General features: G+C 37.7%; 1 protein-coding gene across 4 annotated transcripts in view; it reads right to left on the minus strand.

Moving 5' to 3' along the window:
• Window positions 1-20: 20 nt before the first annotated feature.
• Window positions 21-20,621, minus strand: part of cpeb3 (cytoplasmic polyadenylation element binding protein 3) — a 34,572-nt gene continuing 13,971 nt past the window's right edge. For 2 of the 4 annotated variants that reach the window (XM_077494491.1, XM_077494489.1), the window contains exons 4-11: window positions 19,759-19,815; window positions 16,256-16,279; window positions 13,511-13,678; window positions 13,175-13,264; window positions 9,079-9,197; window positions 7,504-7,618; window positions 7,124-7,305; window positions 21-5,150 (exon numbers count right to left, since the gene is read on the minus strand). In XM_077494491.1, coding sequence (XP_077350617.1) covers window positions 4,923-5,150; window positions 7,124-7,305; window positions 7,504-7,618; window positions 9,079-9,197; window positions 13,175-13,264; window positions 13,511-13,678; window positions 16,256-16,279; window positions 19,759-19,815 — 983 coding nt within the window. In that variant the 3' untranslated portion in view covers window positions 21-4,922. The remainder of the gene's footprint in view (window positions 5,151-7,123; window positions 7,306-7,503; window positions 7,619-9,078; window positions 9,198-13,174; window positions 13,265-13,510; window positions 13,679-16,255; window positions 16,280-19,758; window positions 19,816-20,621) is intronic. The other 2 variants (XM_077494492.1, XM_077494490.1) reach the window with 1 other exon arrangement.

Here is a 20,621-nt window from a genome sequence, read left to right on the forward strand (position 1 = left end):
AAATCATCCTTGTACTCGCACACATTTGAAAACTTTTAATAGTGGTCAGCTTGGATACAGAACTTGAAGATTTCCCACATCGTCTTTAGGGTACATTTAATAACATTTGCCCATTAGCACAGGGAACATTGGAAACATACAAAGCAAAATGGTAATATTGAGGGGAGGAAAAAAAGTTAATTTAGGCCTTCAGACATCAACATCATTGTGGACTTTCAAGGTAAATGCAATTAAATGGATAACCAATGTGATTGATGTTAAGAAATGTTTTTTTCCCCTCCAGATTTAGTTTACATTGAAAATTGGAAAACTCACGGTGTTTACATCAGGCTAGTTACACATAATTCAGTTATAAAAACTTGTGCAAATTCAAGGTGAACCATGTGTGATACTGGACCAATAACAGAACATTTGTTTACATCTGGATGGAGACAGAAGAGGACTCAACACCTTATGCTACTAAAGTTAAATTTGCTGGGACAGCATAAAAATAACGCTTATTCATTGCTGCATTATTGATGAGAGAAAGCATCCTGTCGATCAGTGTCTCCTAACCTTTATTCAGTCAAGGCACCCATTTTACATTAGAAAAATCACAACAGATCAAATGTCACACAAAGTATGAAATGTCACTTTACTGGTGTAAAATTTGGGCTTGTTTATTAAAGTGGAAGTCAACCTTAAATAGTTCTTGACAATATGTTATATGTGACTTCACTAGTCTAAACGGGACATTCTGATTAATATATCATTTTGGAACATGAGTTATGAAGCAAAATCCATTTTTCGTTTTTAATCCATCTCGGGACGGTCATTTTGCCACTTGCTGTCAACTGACGATGACATCACAGTTGCTCAGACAACGACCAATCACAGCTCAGTGTTTCCTGAAGCTACACTGTGATTGGTTGTTACAAGAGCAACATTGTCATCTTCAGTCGACGGCAAGTGACAAAATGGCCGCCCCGAGATGGATAAAAACGGCTGATTTTGCTGCTTAACTCATATTCCACTAACACAATATTAACCAGAATGCCATATTTAAACTAGTGGAGCTGCATAGAACATATTGTCAAAACGTTTTTTGGGTTTGACTTCCCTTTCATTTGAACACAAAGCTAAAAGCCATTCAATTGTATTAATGATAGCAGGTGGATGCACAAGTCTATTAATTTGTACCACTTGCCATCTAATAGAACATTTATTTTTTTTCTACCTGGCACTACATGTCACTGGCAAAGATGAATTTGTAATTAATAATTTGGGGACAAATGAAATAAAATTGGATAATCAATAGCACCACTGGTGATCTTTCATGCCACGTTGAATACAGTCACCCTGACTTGACAAAGGAGACATGATCAAATTGTTTAGGCAGAAATAATGTACTTACTACACCAAGTCATAAGTTCTTGTGTTAAGTGGGCCATGCTGCTACAAGACACAATTTTGTTTATGCTCAGTTCAGTTTTTTTTTTATTGCCAATGTTTTACATTGCAGATCACGCCCCAATGTTGTTATCCATGTAGATCATTTTCACATTGACACACAAAGCTAAACATTTTAAAGAGTCCAGACACAAGTGACATTAAACAAAAAATAATTCCAGCTTCAAAAATAAAAATAAAATTTGAAAGAATTAACAACACAAAATTAAATTATGCCAAGTAGAAATACAACATAAAATATGAATGACATTGACCAGATAAGAAAGTTTTCCCAAATAAATCTTTAAGGGTTGAAGGGACAAGGAAATAAAAAATAAAAAATGTAGAAATAAAATGTATTTTTTTTTCGTCTTGCAAAAATAATGAAAAACGAAAATATGAAAATGTTCTCAATACAAAGGCTACATACTATTGGAAGGTACTAGCAGGTAGTCGTAAATACACAGTAGAAAATTATTTTTGTGGATCACAATGAAAATAATTCTGCAGTAAAGATTGATGCCACTTTTTCCTGCTTTTTATCTTTTTTTACAAATAGTACAAACAGTATTGCACGTAACAACAAAGAGGTTCTTAGCTTTATAAGGGAAAAATAAAAAAAGAAATGGGACAAATTCAAGTGTTGCATGAGCAAAAGGCCACCACTCTTGATGCACCTTGGGGGCTTATGGAACATTCTTTTCTTACAACCTCCAATCACTATTGTAATGACGACAAGCTAACATATCAGGGTTTATGTAGTTCAGAACAAAAACAACTGGAGTTTGTTTTTTTTATCTTAGAAAAATAAAAAAAATAAATGTCTAAAAAAAATAAAATAAACGAAACGTATTACAACCGCGAACAACATAGTAAATAAGTGATTATAAAGATAAAAAAAGTGGGGACAAAATATTTTTTTTTCTTGATATTTCCAACGTAACCGCTAACAGTCTGTATTCTCACACAAACAACCCAACATTATATTAGTTATAAAATTACATCTCCTTCAACTGTCATCTTCTCAAAAAATATGTTTTTTAAAATAAAAGTAAATAAGCAAACGAAAAAAAAATCATCCGTTGAATAATTTCTCTTAAAATTAAATTAATATATATAATTTCTCATCTGAATAAACTTAGAAAATAGCAGTTTCTCTCCTATTATGTTTCAAAATTGAGGTACAGTATCGCAAAAGATCGTCAGTCAGAAAGCAAACTATTATCTTTTTTGTTGTTGTCTTTAAACAAAACAACTGCAGACTCAAAAATGATACAAAGAGTAGTGCATTACAAACAACTATCCTGGAGAGAAGAAACACAAAAACACCCAAAATTCACTTTCATTGGGATACACGATTAACCTCTAGTTTTCTTTTTTTTAAGTCTTCTTTCCATCAGTAAAAATATATCTTTTTTTTTTTTTTTTTTTCTTTCAAAATGGACAACGCAAAACAACAGTTTATGACTAAAAGAGGAGATGAGTTTCGGGGCATGGCAGAATCAACCCCCCAACAAAAATACAAAGTTAACACGTGTGACCTTGCAAAAACCTTACAGGCAACGGATTGTCCACAAAACTGCTTAAAAACCCATTGTCATTTGCCATCACTGCTCCATAAGCTTTTCATACAAAACACAAGAGATTGTTAGCAGGTCGGTTACTTCAAGCTTTGCAGGACAAAATAAACGGAGGTTAATAGGGTTCCCCCATAATTTTCACACCGTTACATACTTCTACCAGAGATCATGTGCCATTTGTCAACCCCAGTAGCTTCATTTATGTTCTTCCTCATCACTACATGAGCAGCAGCGCCTCCTTGTGGGAGGGAGGCCATCAACTCCGCATGCTAGGCTGCTTGCTAATGGTCACAAGCTCTTTGGTTGACTTCTGGGACGTCTACGAATGATCCAACACTTATTTTCCTTTTTGTCTAAAGTTGTCCTTCTCTTTAGATCGGTTTGTGTGCGTTGGAAAGAGCAGCTGTTATGTGTGTATCCATACAAGACACAAAGGCTAAATTGTTGGTACTCTACAAACAAACAGTTGTGAATGAATACAAATGTATGAAAGATTAAATGACTTGGACCAAAAAAATGCTGATACCCTTAGCTCAGTGTTTGACAATTTGAGTTGACCTTTGAACCTGTCGAAAGGTACATGGTGAACTCTGAGCAAAAAGCTCTAGCTAGCTCATATAAAAAGCCGTTAGCACGCCTTAGCTAGCCGCTACCCTAGTGTGCCCAATTGTCTTACTCGTGACGAAAGAGTCTTCAACCTTCAAATGGATATGAAGAATATTGAATAAATACTCAAACAGCTTCTTTGTCGCAAGTTTTTCCAACAAAATACCGAATTAAGGGTACTATCATTTTTGTTGCCAGGCCAGTTTCATTTTGTTGGACCACAAAAAACAGCATTGCTGATTTCCTTGAGGACATCCATTGTGTTTTTTTTTTACTTAAATGAACAAGTATCAACAATTTAGCTTGTGTAATGTGTGTGTGTGTGTGTGTGTGTGTGTAGTATATATATTTGGATATATACTGTATAATATTTATGTGTATTTATACAGTATATCACTACGTCAGACGTGAACGACAGCTAAAGCGAATCACAGTTCTAGGCATAATCTGACCGAACTACATATGGTAGAAAAATTGCACAATTAGAACAACAATCACTGCAAAAAAGTACTTCACCCATCAGAGGACAGTTCATCATGGTTATTTTACACATACGATAATAGGATTTGTGACACCTAAGGTTGCATCAAGCCGCCCGATGAATCTGTCGTGTGTTGTGCAAACATGGGCAGTATTAAAAAAGTCGATTGCATGCAGCCACCTGAAATAAACATGCACTTCAATGGCGGCCATCTTTGTGTGGTATCTGATCATACCATCAATTTAGCAGCAAAGCCATTGCAGCATTTACATTTAGAGAACTCTAGAAAAGAAAATAATGTTATAAAAAATAGAAAGACGTAGAAATCAACAGTGAGCTCATCTGGTTGCGTGTATGAGGTATTAATATATAGAATTATAGAGTGATTGATTATAAGATGTGTTATTTTTATCATTACAGCGTTACAGGGCCCTTACTTTGTTGTGTTTCTTATTTAACTGCCTTTGGTGACTCTTATTCTCTAGGGGCCTATATATCCACAACATTTGAAAATAAGTGCATGCTCTTTTTTTATTTACATTAAATTAGTGTTTTGTATTTTTTTTTTTTTTATATTCATATGGTCCCACCACAATGTGAATATGGAGGGCTGGGTGGGTATGGGGGAAAGGGGGGGGTCAGCAGGACCTTGCCACCTAGTCAAAGAAGAGTAACCTGAAAGTGTCTGAAGTTACGTCCTATGTGTGTTTGATTAAGATGCTGCTCACAATGCTTCATGAGAGGGCCGTCATGATTTGCTTTCAGATTGAGGGGCTATTTTTAATTAATATTTTTGTATATGTATCTGGGGATGGGATGGTCACCACTCAGCTCCAGCGGAAGGAGACGTGTCGAGGGCGGTCGCCGCCCTCCTTCACGAGTGGCTTGTGGAACTCTCGGCCCGCCCGCGAGTGAATGCTGGCCCAGCAGTACTCGCAGTAGTACTGCAGACACGTGACGTTGGCACAGAAGAAGGGGGCGAACTTGCCCCCGCAGCGCGCCCCCTGGCACTCGTCGCACAGCTGGTCGTCAAGGACGTACGGCTTCACCTCCACCTGAGGGGACGGACAAGACGATCCTTCATATAGGTACACTACAACTCTCATTTGATAATATTCGATTTTTGTTTTTATTTATTTATTTATTTCACCCGTCAACACACTTGACCATTGATCAGGGAAAGAAATGAGGGCTCGGTCGCCATGGTGACGCCGTCTCGCATGCTCAAGCGGGAAGGAGGATGCAAACCTTGTGGGAGCGTGGCCACAAAATCCTTCTCATTTAATTTAAAGCTTGTGTGCCGCTCTCCTCAATTCATCCAAAGACAAAGGAAAGTTACAGACGAGCCTAATTTAAATGTGAATTAATCTCTTGAAAGTGGAATGAATTAAACAGGCCAATAATTACGAATGGAACAATTTATTTCAAGTGTTTATTCTTGTGTTCATTTATTCATGGCCGTTGCGCCGCACTGGAAAGCACCGTGAATAAATAAGCCTGCTCGAGTGACACAACATGCGGTGGATGGTAATTTGGGATTTGGTGATCACGAGTTTTAATTCAATTATTCACCACAACCTGATGATTTACTTTGAAATGTGATTTATTTTGGGATTATTTCAATGCAGTGAAAATCACCCCAAAATACTCGTATCTGACATGAGCTGCCGTGCAGGTCAAACAGTTAACCTGGGAGCCAGATGAACGGTAACATGGCAACAGATCAGGGGGAGGGATTTATTGCATGCATCAGCCCTGTGAGATTTGACATGGCTACACACAAAACTCTCACATACAAAAAAAAAGGTCTTAGACAAAAATGTCTCAGATGCTTTTTTTTTTTTTTTTTTTTTTTTGGAGATGTTTTCTGGTGTTGAGTATTATGAGAAATCTTTGAGTGTAATTTTTTTGTGTATGAGAGTTTTTGTTTTTTTGGGTGTCTTTCCATTTTTGGTTGTGCATGAGTTTTTTGGTTTGTTTTTGGTTTTTGTCTTAAATGTGAGAGGTTTCTTTTGTCTTAGAGTTTTTGTGAGAGAGGTGTTTTTAAGTGAGTATTCATGGTTTTTGTTTAGTGACATGTGGGGTGTTTATTATGTGTTTTTGTGTGAGAGAGATTTGTTGTGTGGACGTTTTTTGGTCTGTGTGAGAGGTATTTTGAGAATGTCATTTTTTTTTTTTGATGGTATGTGTGTGATAGTGTTTTTTGTCCGTGTGAGTGGTATTTCTGTGTAGGAGGGTTCATGCCTGAGAGCGATTTTGGGTGTGAGTGAGAGAGATTTTTTTGGTTTGTGCAAAATGTTTCATGTTGTGGGTTTGAGTTTATTGGTGAATGTGAGAGGGTTTTTTTGTATGTGTGAGCGGTTTATTAAGTGAAAATTAGAGTTTATTGATGTGAGAGAGAGGCTTTTTCTTGTGAATGAGTTTTTTCTTGTCTGTGCCAGTTTTCTGAGTGTGAGTTTTTTGGTATTTTGTGTGTGAGAGTTTATTTTGTTTTGATCTGAGAGGTTTTCCAGTGTGTGCATGATATTATTTGTTCTCACTGTGAGTTTCTTTGTGTGTTAGACAGAATTTTTGGTGATTCTGAACGGTGCTCTTTAATGTGCATGAGAGTTTTTGGGGGGAGTGTGAGATAATATAATGAGTGGGAGATGCTTTGTAATGCATGTGATCATTTTTGTTGTGTGAGTGTTTTCATTTTTAAGAATTTTTTTGGGTGTGCGAGAGGATTTGTTGCTCAGTGTGCATGTTTTCTTTTTATGTGAGCGTATGAGAGATTTTTGGGGATTGCAGAGATTTTCCGTTGAGCATTAGAGTTTTTTTTTTTTCAATCATGAGAGGGTTTTTTTTGTGTGGGTATGAATGTTTTTTGTTTGTGTGAGAGGCAAATATTATTGTTGGCCTATACAGTCATGGCAGTTGCCACAGTTGTCAGTATTTGCTCTCAATGATGTAATTGCTGCAAACAGTTGCAAGAGCAAAAACCTGCTTCCTTCGAGAGCAAAGAGACGGGAAACGTGACCTTACTCACCCTTTTGTCGATGTCATTGTGCTGCAGCTGAACGAAGCGAGCGCTGATGGCGGCGATGTAGCTCTGCTGATTGGAGAAGGCCACGCGGCCGGCCCCTTTCGGATATTTCAGCTCCGGGTCGGTGTCGATGCCGGCGTAGCAAACTCCTCCGTATAGCCGATCCATGATCATAGCTAGCTCCACTGGAGCGGGTGACAGAGACAGATGACAGCTGTTAAGTTTCAGAACAATAACAGAACCTGCCCCTTTTGAAATTTTTATACTTTATGCAGAAGATATTTATGACAATGACAAACCTTCATACACAAATAATGGTCTGTATTAGAGCGCCATTTTAGAAACAAGTAACATATCGCCATTATTGTAGCTTTATCAGCTACCTGCACGCAGAGGGCGGGGCACTCCCCCGACAAAGATGGTCTTGCGGGGGTCCAAAGGCTGGGAGCCATCCATGACAAAGTCACTGTCACTCAGGTTCCACGGACGGATTTGGACCTGTGGAGGGATACAAGGTAAACTAATGCGGATAATCTGGCCAAATTTGTCGCTTGTTTGAGAAGATCCTCTGATCAAATAAGTAAAAGGATATGTTGCACAGGAAGAGGTTACATTTTTTTGGTATTTATCAAAAAGCACGATCTGATCGAATATCCCAAATGTTTCTCGGTTGTGATCCTAGCCAGGTGGCAACTTGCTGTCATGGACACGAATCGATGCTTCCGTTTTTCGCAGCATTCAACGTTATGAGCCAATCAACTCTTTAATAGCCCAGCAACCATGCAGGGCACTCTCATCAGTAGTATCAGGATTAAAAGAAAAATAAATCAAGTGGTATGAGATAGCCTGCCGCCATATTTTCTGTTGACATCTCTGAGAGGACGCATGAAGAGAATAAAAATAATAGGCCCTAAGACTGACCTTTGAGGAACACCAGGGGAGATGGAAAGAAATTTATATTAAAAAAAAAAAAGATTACTTGCTCGAAAGGATAGAAACCAAACCAAAAGAGGCCTATCACATCCCCAAGCCGGTATATGAGTGATTTTTTTCTCTCTCCAATATGCTCAAGGTAAATTATCATAAATGTGAAACCTGTTCATTATTTACATACTTATGGGCTTGGTCAACATAGATTTCGGAAAAGCCACAGACTTGGTGTTGACGTGAAAATGTGGTGTCTCTTACTTTTTAGCGATCAGATAATACACAAATAGTATGTGTGTACCCATAATTTTGGTGCATCTTTTGTTTGAAATTTTTATTGGGAAGTAAAGATTACAATTGCAATGATTTTTTTCAGCAATGAACTAAACATTATATTGACACCGTAATTTGTTTTTTTCTCATTATTAAAAGAACTTGGTCAAAGTTGTATTTATTCATTCAAAAATACTAAAAACTATTATTAGTTATGTGTAACAATACAGTTATCTTAAAACTGTAGATCTATATTACTTGTTAACTTTATTTTATACAAACAATGAATAGTTAATTTTGAACTGACCTTAGTACTGGAACACAACGGTTTTGTTGAACAACTAATGGTATAAAGTGGTGCCTTGACTTAAGAGTTTAATTCATTCTGAGACCATACTTGCAACTTGCAACCTTTATATCTCAAATCATCTTTCACCATTGAAATGAGTGGAAATGGTATTAATCCGTTCCAGCCCCATAAAACCACCTTTTTTATGTGCAGTGTGGTTTTAATACAAATATTACTTTTCTACAGTATTAATTAAATGTAATGTAAAGAATTAAACTATTACTTATTAACATGCTTTTATAATTTAATTAAATAGGCTGCCTTCCTCTGTGTGTGCCTTGGCCACCAAGGGGAAAATATAAATACACGGAGAATATGGTAACAATGAAGCTGCAATAATATTAATGTTTTGTTTTGTTTACAGAGGATAAAGAATATATGCCTGTAAGTACTTTAGGACTCTGTTTACCGGCTTGTCCTTGATGGTGGGACTGGACACACACAGGTAGAGCTTGCCGTCCTCCTCGATACAGGCATCAATCAAGGCCTGAACAGAGCTCTCTTCTTGGAACAGCAGGAAGGCGTAACCTGGAAAGGAGTAAAAGGATCTCGTGTATAATAGTCAAAACTATGTGATCATTCCTCCGTCAGAAAAATTCCAGTGTGCTTCACAGTCTGCGGATTTTCTTTAACCCGCAAAATCCAGTCATTTGAGCCCATTTCTTATCCACATGTCACAAGTTCTAGGTCACCGACTGTTGTTGTCACGTGAACAGACAGATTTGGACTTAAAGATGATTTGAGATTTGCGTCATCTTCATCAAGATTTCTCATCAGTCTCAAGAGGGTTATATAAAGTAATTTATGTCATATTTAAGACGTTTATGTCGGTCTATGTTCTAAAATAATAATTAGGGGTGTGAATTGCCTAGTACCTGACGATTCGATTCGTATCACGATTCACAGGTCACGATTCGATTCGATACCGATTAATCCCGATACGAATTTATAAGTCGATTTTTGCGATTTTTTTTCATTCAAATTTAGAAAATACTAATCAGTAATTATATGAAAATGTATTATTTATTTATCTGAAATTTCAGTCTTATAGAGGTTGTAATCTGTTTCATATTTGAACAGCATTAAAATAAAATATTAAGGCTTAATGTTCCGTTCATATAAAATTCTTCCATGCTCAAGGTGTGAATCCTAAAAAAAAAAAAAAAAAAAAAAAAAAAAAAAAAAGAAATCGATTCTGCCGAATATTGAATCGATTCGAGAATCGCGCGATGTAGTATCGCGATATATCGGCGAATCGATTTTTTTAACACCCCTAATAATAATAATAATAATAATAATAATAACAATAATAATAATAATAATAATAATAATAATAATAATAATAATAATAACTAGACTAAGTGCAATTTCTGGAGAAATTGTGTAGGAATGCTGAAAGCTGAATTCTAATAGGTGAATGCTAAGATTTGGAATGCTTATGAAGTAAATTGAGAGATAAATTATGAAATGATGACCTCCTGGTTACTGGACAATGCACTTTACCAACTATGCCACCGAGCAGTATCAGACACCGGGTAATGATGATAAGTTATATGTATGGAAGTGGGCGTGAAAAGTGATACTTAGAAAAAGTTCACTGTCTGTCCCATTGAAAATGAATGGGGAAAACTTTAACTTTAAATTGTGTGTAAAATAAAGACATCCAGGATGATTTCCCCGTACAAGTTGCATTGCTCCTCTGAGGACTGCTTGTGAACGTCAAAATTTATTATGTTTAGATTGTGGACAGTGGATTTAATAGTCCGACTTTACAATTGTATTTTATTTTTTTACTTTACAAAATCAACTCGCGGGCCTGATTAAACCCCTTTGCGAGCCTGATCCGGCCCACGGGCCGTATGTTTGACACCCCTGCCCTAGAGAGAGCTGCTGGACATCCCATCTCGGCAAAACAAAAGAACTGCAGTCAAGCTCCATTTTAAAAAAAATAAAAAAAATAAAAAATGGCAGAGCTGGCCAGTAGCTCACACAATCTTCCCTCCGCCAGAGGGAACAAAGTGTTCCGTGACCCTGGGCAAAAGAACGAAGAGGGTAGATGAGTGAGTCACTGGAGGGTGGTGGGCGAGCGAGCGAGCGAAGGTAGAGAAAGTATGATGCAATGCAAATTGAAGTTCCAAAATCTTTCCAGTGGAATCGCTAAAGTTCTGCACATTCATTACCATGATAATCAATCACCATCAAAATTGAAGGCAATACATTTTTTTTTTCATGTTTACATGTTACTATTAATATTTTATGCACATTCAGATTCCATATTTTTTCCAGTTTCTGCACGTCCTATAAGACACTCATATAGATTTATACAATATAATAATAATAATAATAATAGTTCTCTGCACCACCGAAATGGTCTGATATTTACTTTGCTGTATACTTGAACAAAGATCTCTTGTTCTGTGCAGAGTACAGAGACTAAAGTCAGAAGAGGAAATCTGCAGTAGCTTGTGCTGCAGATTTATATGACCAGAAAGGTGGGGGGGAGATGTGGTCGCAGCATCATTTTCCACCCTACAGATTATTGTTTACACCCCAGAGTCCCTAGTGCCTTATTGTAGCTCAAACAATAACCTTCCCGAAATAACGGCCGTGTCACTTGGACAAAACAGGAAAGAACGGTTTAACACTCAGAGAAGCTTGATATTTGTTAGTTTCAAATTAGAGGTACTGGAAATAATTAAATACAAAGAGAAAAGTGGAAATTCTGCATTTTTTTAACAGTACCTTTCAAACAACTTCCTGCATCGTTTGATTTTTTGAAAACAGAAATGATGGTGCCTAAGTTGTCATTTTTCATTTATGCAGCCAGTCTATTTCAGATAAATATGATGTCATCTTCCACCCTGGTAGCAATTTGCAGTGTTCAGACAATGTTGCCCCCTCGTTGACCCCCAGTCGCAGACCAAAATAGCGCCTTAACATTTGCAGCATCAGCCGTGATGACGGCGCCGGGTGATATAGAGCGGATGTACCTGACATCACCATAGTGACCAGACCTCATTGTGGTTGCCATGACATCACAGACATTTGAGAACTGACGGCTGGCCTGCATTTGAGTCAGGATTGTTTTCATACCAAGAAATCATTAATAGGATATTAGAATCGAAAAAAAAAAAAAACTTAATTGTTTGAGTAACAATACCTGTTCACATAATCGACAGGTACACAGCAACATTCAATTCGCAATTGGCCTCCACTGGTGCACAGCTAAAAATACATCCTCCAGGTTTCTGCAGCAAGTGGCTACACAGTTGATGAGATCAACGACCAAAGTGGGTTGCAAATCCAAAACAAATAGAATATTCTAAAACACTGATGAGCAATGAGTGAACGTGACAATCAAGTTATTCGAGCGTTCAGTGTTCTGTGTCCACTGTTACAAGAAAGCACGATCAAAAAAAAAAAAAATGCCTTACTATACATGATCGTTATAAAAAATAAAAAAAAATGGTCGTCTTAAAAAAAAAAAAAAAGCCTTAATATACATGGTCTTTTAAAAAAAAAAGCCTTATTATACATGGTCGTTATAAAAAAAAAAAAAGTGTCTTACTATAATTGGTTGTTTAAAAAAAATGCCTTACTATAAATGGTCATTTAAAAAAAACAACAACACCTTACTATACATGGCCAGCTTTTTTTTATGCCTTAATATACATGGTTGTTTAAAAAAAAAATGCCTTACTATACATGGTCGTTAAAAAAAAAAAAATACCCTACTATACTGGCCGTCTTTTATTGTATTTTTTTTAAATGCCTTAATATACATTTAAAAAAATAAAAAATGCCTTACTATAAGAAAGAAAAAAAAAGACCTGTACAAGTCATCGCTTGGCCATATGAGTCAGATATCATATTTTTGTGGTTTCCGCAAAGATATATTAAAAAAAGGTGTATTTATGTTGTTATTACTTAAGCTACATGGCAGTGATGACATCACCCTTTTACAATGACAGCTTCTTCCAGCTGCTGGAAGCTCATTCCCCTAAGGTTGTCTGTCATATGTTTGCTGCTGGGTGTGGCATAAGCAGAATCCTCCCAATTCAGGATAATAATAATATTGAGAAATGAATGTGTGAGAGAGACTGTCCAGATGTAGTTCATTACCATGCGTATGTGGAATTCCAGTTATTTCCAGAGCATCTTAATAGCTTCCTTAATATGACACACAGCAGCTTCTGAGCCAGAGGGCGTGATTAAGGAGCTGTTGCTACTCTGATAAGCCCCTCCTCCAAAACATTGACCAGCCTCAGGTAACCATTCCAATAAACAGTCGCTTGGGTGAAATCTCATAGTATGCGATTACTACGCCTGGCCTACACAGATCAACAGACACGGTGATGCTCTCTCAGTAGGAGCTATGATTTCTGGGTAACATGAACGTTTTCGGCACCCTACGATGGTGAGAAACACCCAAGGTGATATTTATTGGTGTAGTCTTTGATGTCTGATGGGAACATTCAGCTTTTGTTTGGACAAACTAATGTTACCTTTAGGCGGGAAGTAGGATTTGCTCTCGGCTTTGTGGGGCCAGTCTACTACCAGGTGTCCATAGCGACGGAAACTGTTGGTGATCTCATCTGTTAAAATAATGAAAATGGGTGGAGGGAATCATTTTTGCAACACTGGTGCACTCATTCGCAATATCCACTGTAATAAGACAAAGGATGCCATTTTTACACATGGATAAAAAGGCACCAGCAACATAAAATCTAAATAAAAAAATAAAAAAATTAAAGTATGATAATTTCAGATTTTACAGATACTCGAGAGCAAGACAAAACCCATACAAAAAAAGGTAAAGCAGCACGACGTAAACGGTTTACCTTCATCTATATCTGGGGGCAAGCCTCCAACAAAGACCTTGCGCGAGTAGCGCTCCATCCTCTCTCCGTTCTGACAACGGGTTGGAGAGTTCAGGCCGGGGGTCAAGGAGAGGTCACCGTGACCATCGTCAAGGAAACCGTCTTCAAAGGGAAAAAGGTAGGAGCGACCTACAGTAGGAGGAGAGGAAAGGCAAGGAGGACAACACAGGGGCAGATGGGGAGATAAAAGATTTGAGAGAGGTTAGAAACAATGCAGTCACTCATTCTTTCATATTTTTATACATAAAGGTTGACCTTAAACCCACAATAAGTATGCACTGCTTCTATATGAACACATAAGCCTATTGACAGACGAACTGAAAGGTCAATTAAGTGGCAGGGTATACTTCAAAAATCCACCCGTTTTCATCCATCACACGGGGCGGCCATTTTGTCACTTGCTGTCAGCTGAAAAATGACATCCCAGTGCCGAAGGGCTCGACTTACGAGCGTCACATGACCAAACCCAGAAAACAGCTGAGCCGTGACGGTCGTTACCTGAGTCCACATTGTGATGTTATTTACAGTCGACGGCAAGTACCTGTAAAAGGCAAAATGGCCGCTCCCTGAGATGGATAACAATGGGTGGATTTAATTCATATTTCACAAATGGAATATTAATCAGAATACCATGTTTAGACTAGTGGGGGCGAATAGAACACACTATTATAAAGAACATTTTTGACTTTTCTTCTCTAAACAAATAAAATATATGAGAAAGGAAGGAAATATAACAAGTATAAGGCAATTCACAAAAACTACTGGTTCATTTCCGTTGCACAGTATCTTCTCAACTCGCTTGATGCTTTTCCACTGGAAAAAAACTGTTACTAAAATGTACAGCACATGGTCATATGATGTTCCAAGCATGACAAAACAAAAACTAAATAGGTGAGGTAAACATGGTCGCTTATTGATCAAGCAGATTTGTTTCCTCACATTAAATCTACACAACTATGAGTTGTTGTTTGTGAAAGTACTAGAGTGACTACAACTACCGGAAACAACTTATTTCTGTGTTTTTGAAATACTTGGCCATAAAGTTTCTAATTCTTATGTGCCAAGACTGGCATCAAGAGCGGGACGAAAATGTAATTGTTTCCCCTCTGTTACCCAAAAATAAATCACTGCCTGGCAGGTTAAAACGTCCATCCATTTTCTTTAGTGCTTGTCCTCATTAGGGTGACAGGTAAGCTGGAGTCTATCCCAGCTGACCTTGGGTACACCCTGGACCGGTTGCCAGCCAATCGGAGGGCAGCTCAAAACATTTAGTACATTCTCATACAATGTCAATCAGGATGAACCTCTATGCCAATGTCCTATTATGAAAATTGCTTGCTATATAGGGTGTCACATATAGTGACATATCGTGACTTCAAATGACTTTTAGGACAGTCAGTGTCGACTTTGATTACTGAGGCGCTAGCAACACTGCAAGTCTGGCACTAGGCAGTGGAAAAGCAGTATGCTAACATTGCTAGAGTGTATTGAATGACTATGCTAGTTTTTGTGTCGATGTATTATGCATGTTTAGAAGAATCAACTGAGTGTAGCTGGCATTTGGCTTGGTTTAGTTTATTGAACATGCAACACAAAATATAAAAATAAAAAGAATCATTAGAAAAGTCACAATTTACAAGTTCAAAGGAAGTAGGAAGAAGTACAAGAACATATCTAGACCTACCCCACTCACTTGTATCATGATAATGATGTGCAATAAGTTTTTATATTTAATAATATATCAGTAAAATAGGGAAAAAAAAGGGAAAAAAACAAATAATGCACTTTTCTTGATATTAGTTATTAACCCTTATCTATTGCTTACGCAAAAAAAAAAAAAAAAAAAGTCTATAAGGTATAAGCATGCTGTATATTAGGGATGTAATGATAAGGGCAATATTGTGATATCGTGATATTAAAACTGCCAAAATATCATCGGCGTCATGTTACGATATTTAAAAGGAACACATCTGTTAATAAAGTCAGGTTGATTTCCATTTGTGCAGTTCTAGCACCCTCTGGTGCCTAGTTTTGTAGTTCAATTTTCATTAGGGATGTTTTGGCCCTTCTATGTTTAAAATCTACACTAATTGTCACCTGTGAACTGAGTCAATATGTGGAGGAGCTCGATGTTTGTGTATATTAACTTAACATGTAAGTGCCCCAATATTATTAGAGATTGTAGATGGTTTATATGCATTGCTGTTATGTACAAAAGCACAATATTGTGCTTTTATATAGTGTCTTTTCTTTCTTTCTTTTTTTTAAAACAATATCGTGACCTTCGTTAAATATCGCCAACCTCCCCACAATATCGTGATAATTATCGTATCGTGCGCTTCATATCCTTATAATGTTGTATCGTGATGTTTGGATATCGTTACATCCCTACTGTATGTGCTCACGTATGTACAACAATTTTTGTAAATTTATAATATTGTGATTAGATTAAATCCTCAAAATTCGCACTTTGGAAAAACTGAAGTCAAACAGTATCTCAAATTTTTACTTCTCATGGCTGAGATGCATCACCCCTAGTAAATCATTTATTTGTCATCATGGTTTTGCAGTCATTTCCATAAATGAAAATGCATTCATTTTGATATTTTTTTTTATCAATCACAACACAGATGAGGCACCTTTCATCTTTCAAGAGACACACAGTAGGCAAAGCAAGCAGAAGCCCAGAGGAGAGCTCCATATTACCTCTTCTGCGGCCAAAGCTCCGGGCTGCTTGTCAGGAAAGTGAGGGAAACAAAGACAGAGGAGAGACAGCGGGATTGGGGCATTAACACAGGTAGAGGATAGATACAGAGATATTTTGTGGAAATAACAGTCCAGGAACATCACTAAGGTCACAGAAAAACAAAGATGGCCACAACTCGGCTTGTTCAACTGAAAGAGGAGGATTTTTATACTGCTGGTTGCAAACTGCTGCACCTGCCTTAGCAACAGACTCGTAGGTGAGGTTTAGTCATGGAAATGGCTCACATATTGAGCAGCGTAACGCATTACCGAACATTGTCATCTGAGCTTAATGGCTGACATTCATGCTAATCTTCTGTGTTTATTCACAAATGGGACAATAAAGCAGAGTAAACACACGACTTGATGTCGAGCTAGTTAGTCATTATCATGACCTTGGTGAAATATTACAATTTGCTCTCTGGTCAGGAATGGGAGCCTGTGGGTGAGTGGAAACTTGCCACAGGGTATGGGCAGGGTGGAAGAGAGTGAGAGCAGCATGAAGAATGGAGATGGACAGCCTCAAGGCTCTAGTTTCATCAAAGGAAAGTCAAAGCTACAGCTTTTACTTTTAATAACTTATCATCTGGAGCAGACATAGACAACATCTGCAGTACCTTACACAAGTCGCAGTACTTCACACATTATACAGTACAACTAAGATGAAACACAATTAAGGTTAGCATGGTGGTCCTTGGCAGCCATTACTGTTGTTGCCCACCCCACATCTTGAGTCTACTAAATAAGTCACACAATAACATCCATTTCTTATGCCGACCAACGTGCTACAAACAAGACTCCTCAGCAACACTACCCAGGCAATAGGTTGATATTTATTTTGGAACAGTTCAAGTCAAGTCAAGTCAGGTCAGGTCAAGTCAAGTCATCTTCACAATAATTGTCCCGTCCAGATGCGTATTTAGCCCATTTTTGGGGGTGCTTTAACACCCTCAAAGTGAACAATAGCACCCCCAAAATTTAGAATTTTTTTTTAGAAATATTTTGAACTCCTAGCAGGTGTGTTTTTGTGACACCAGGACTTGAGCTACTTTCTGCTTCTGTGTCTAAGAATCATGGGAAGTGTAGTCCAACTAGTCTAATGCTCGGGTCTCAGGTCAGACTCAACGCAAGCTGAGCTTTTCTGGTAGCATATTTCAAATGTTACAATGCAGGACACCACCGCAAGGTAAACGACACAGTCAGTTTCCATTAGATGCTGGGACCAAGCAAAAAAGGTTGGATAATTGTGAGCGCATTCACTTGTTTAGTGGTGTTGAACTGCCAACCAAGTTACCCTTTAGCATTAGCCAAAGTAATAACACAGCAGCAGATTGACTAGCAATTAAATTGGTTATAAATAATTCCTGGTGAGAATTTATTGTATATGTGATTTTCAGGGAAATTGTAGTGTACCAGTTTTTAATTTATAAAATCCGGTCACCCTATTATGGTAGCCTACATATCAGTTCGATGCAGGGTTGATAGGTTCACAGAATACTCGTTTTTGTTTTACAATTGATGGTAAGAGTGGAACGGGGAACACATATATAAAACGTGCAAAATTACCTAAAAACAACCATATTGGCAGGTTCTGTCAAATGACGCCGAGGTAGGCCTCGACTGCTATCAATTCACTTTTGAAGTTCACTTCAGAAAGTGAGTGGACAATCATTTATAACATGGCACTGGCAATGGTAGAATTTTCCTCATCAAGACGACTGAAATTCTTGTTCAATATGTCTCACTAAATGCTAACAGCAGGAGAGGAAAGACTTCTTTTGGCTCCTTACCTCCAAAACAAATACGGACCTTTGCATTACAAGGGGGCCATTGTGGGATTATTCTCACAGCATATGTTGTCTCTGAGGCTCCTCTCCTTCACAACGTTTTCATTAAAAAAGATCTGACTCTCCAATCCCCCAAAACCTGGGCAGGCTGTCTGCAGTATTGCCCTTTCTCCCCTAGCCTCAGCTATATAACAAAGTTGCCTAGCAACCAGGGAAACAGACAGAAACCACAGCACAGGGTGCAATCTCATGAAGGGGGATGGAGATAAGTAATGGGTTGGAGGCTACATCTCAGTGTTAGGATTTTAGGGCATGGTGTGAAATGAAGTTGGGTGATTTCTTTGGACCTGATGAGTTTAATGTGTCCTGATTTGCACAGCTTCAAGTTGACAACATGGAGTGTTGTACTCTGTCAAGTGAGCCACATTAACCACGTCACAGACTTGCTTTTATTAGAAGGGCATGTCCTGTTTGGGCTCAGTGGAGAAAGCATATGGGATGAAAACCTGATTTCTTCATCTGGCTGGTCATCTGCATGCTGGTAGACCAGCACTAGTAGATTCTAGTCTTACATGTAGGGCTATTTATAGTCATGTTATTCACAAGTCATCTGTGCTAAAAGGTTCATCCTTGGTTTATGGTGTCAGGGAACCCAGATCAAAGGGTAAGCAGGTGCACCAAATGTTTAGTGGCATGGATCACTGTGGTTAGGGATGCACAAGGTGTGTCAGAAAAGTTCCGGGACTGCTGTCACGTAAGATAGATTTCAAACTGCAAGAAACTACATTCATTGAGAAGAGTAGGGAGTTCATGAAGGCATGGGAGAAGACTCCAGGGGCATTATTTTGAAGGGAAAAACTTTTTCTTTTTTTTCTTTTTTTTTTTTTGTATGTGTGTGACAGCAGTCATGGAAGTTTCCTGACAAACCGTATAAATCCCTAACCGGTGGCCTCCACTCTAATGGTTTGCCAAGGCAATGTTTCCACCAGTTAGTGCCATTCAATTTGGTACACTACACTAATTTGGTAAGAATGTCCACAGTTGGTTGAACACAACACAAATGTCTTTGAAAGCTCTCTAATGCATCACTCACTGGATTTTTATTATTACTTGTTTTTTAAAAGCACTTTTGTTTTCATCCCAATCTGTCATTCCCATCTGGGGCGCAAAGCCACCAAATCTTGATTAAAAAAAAAACTAAACAAAAAAAAAAAAACAGGCCTTTATTCCTTAGACAAACAAACTCGTGAGTAGAAGGTCAAAAATAAATGAAACAATTAATACAAACAATGAGCTACACACCAACATAGTTGTAAAGCAAAAGTGGTAAACTTGAATAGCCACAAATCATTCATTGTGCTCCTAACAGCACCACATTATTTACATGAACCAGGAACAAAGGGCCACACAAACAGACACTAAACCAGTTACACATTCCATTCACATTGTAACACTAAAGTAACAATTCCCTGTCGACCAATCAGCGGTCATCAGTGTCTTGCTCCACCCATACACAAGCATTTGTACTAATTACATCTCCGTACCCTCAAATACATGTCTGGTCCTCAAATTGCAACTTGGGTAATACAATATTTGTGCAATGCTAACATGTTGCAATATACCTTTTATTAGCTAAAGTTCTCCAAAAGGATGACATCGCAATAAAATGCTACTTACTGTTCAGTGGCATTATGTGTTCAGCTCCGGGATGATGGAAGTTAATGCCCATACGTCCTGGAAAGACAAAACAAAAACCCATAGTGAACAAAAAAAAAAAGAAAAAGAAAAGAAATTAGCTTGATAGACATTTGTTGCATCGCTTTTACTACAACTGACTCTAGGATTAAACGATGGTAAAACACTGTACATGAAATGAATACACATCCTGTGTGAATATTAGAAAATAGTAGGGGTGTTAAAAAAAAAATCGATTCGGCGATATATCGCGATACTACATCGCGCGATTCTCGAATCGATTCAATAATCGGCAGAATCGATTTTTTTTTTTCGAATTTTTTTTTTTTTTTTTTCGAATTTTTTTTTTTTTTTTTCGAATTTTTTTTTTTCACACCTTGAGCATGGAAGAATGTTATATGAACGGCACATTAAGCCTTAATATTTTTATTTTAATGCTGTTCAAATGTGAAACAGATTGCAAACTGTTTGTGTACAGTGGCTCACGGTTATAAGCCTCAAGTTTTAGATAAATATATTCATACAAATCTTACAGTGTACATGTACAAATTTACTGATAGTATTTTCTAAATTTGAATGGAAAAAAATCGCAACAATCGACTTATAAATTCGTATCGGGATTAATCGGTATCGAATCGTGACCATTCGTATCGGGATTAATCGGTATCGAATCGAATCGTGACCTGTGAATCGTGATACGAATCGAATCGTCAGGTACTAGGCAATTCACACCCCTAGAAAATAGTCATTTACTTGTCACATCTTTGATATGCACACATAAAACACTAATCAACAGAGCTTTCATTCTGCTACAGTGACAAAGGCTGCGCCATCTGTCAGCGAGC

This window comes from Festucalex cinctus, chromosome 14 (genome assembly GCF_051991245.1).
Source record: "Festucalex cinctus isolate MCC-2025b chromosome 14, RoL_Fcin_1.0, whole genome shotgun sequence".
Classification (NCBI taxonomy): domain Eukaryota; kingdom Metazoa; phylum Chordata; class Actinopteri; order Syngnathiformes; family Syngnathidae; genus Festucalex; species Festucalex cinctus.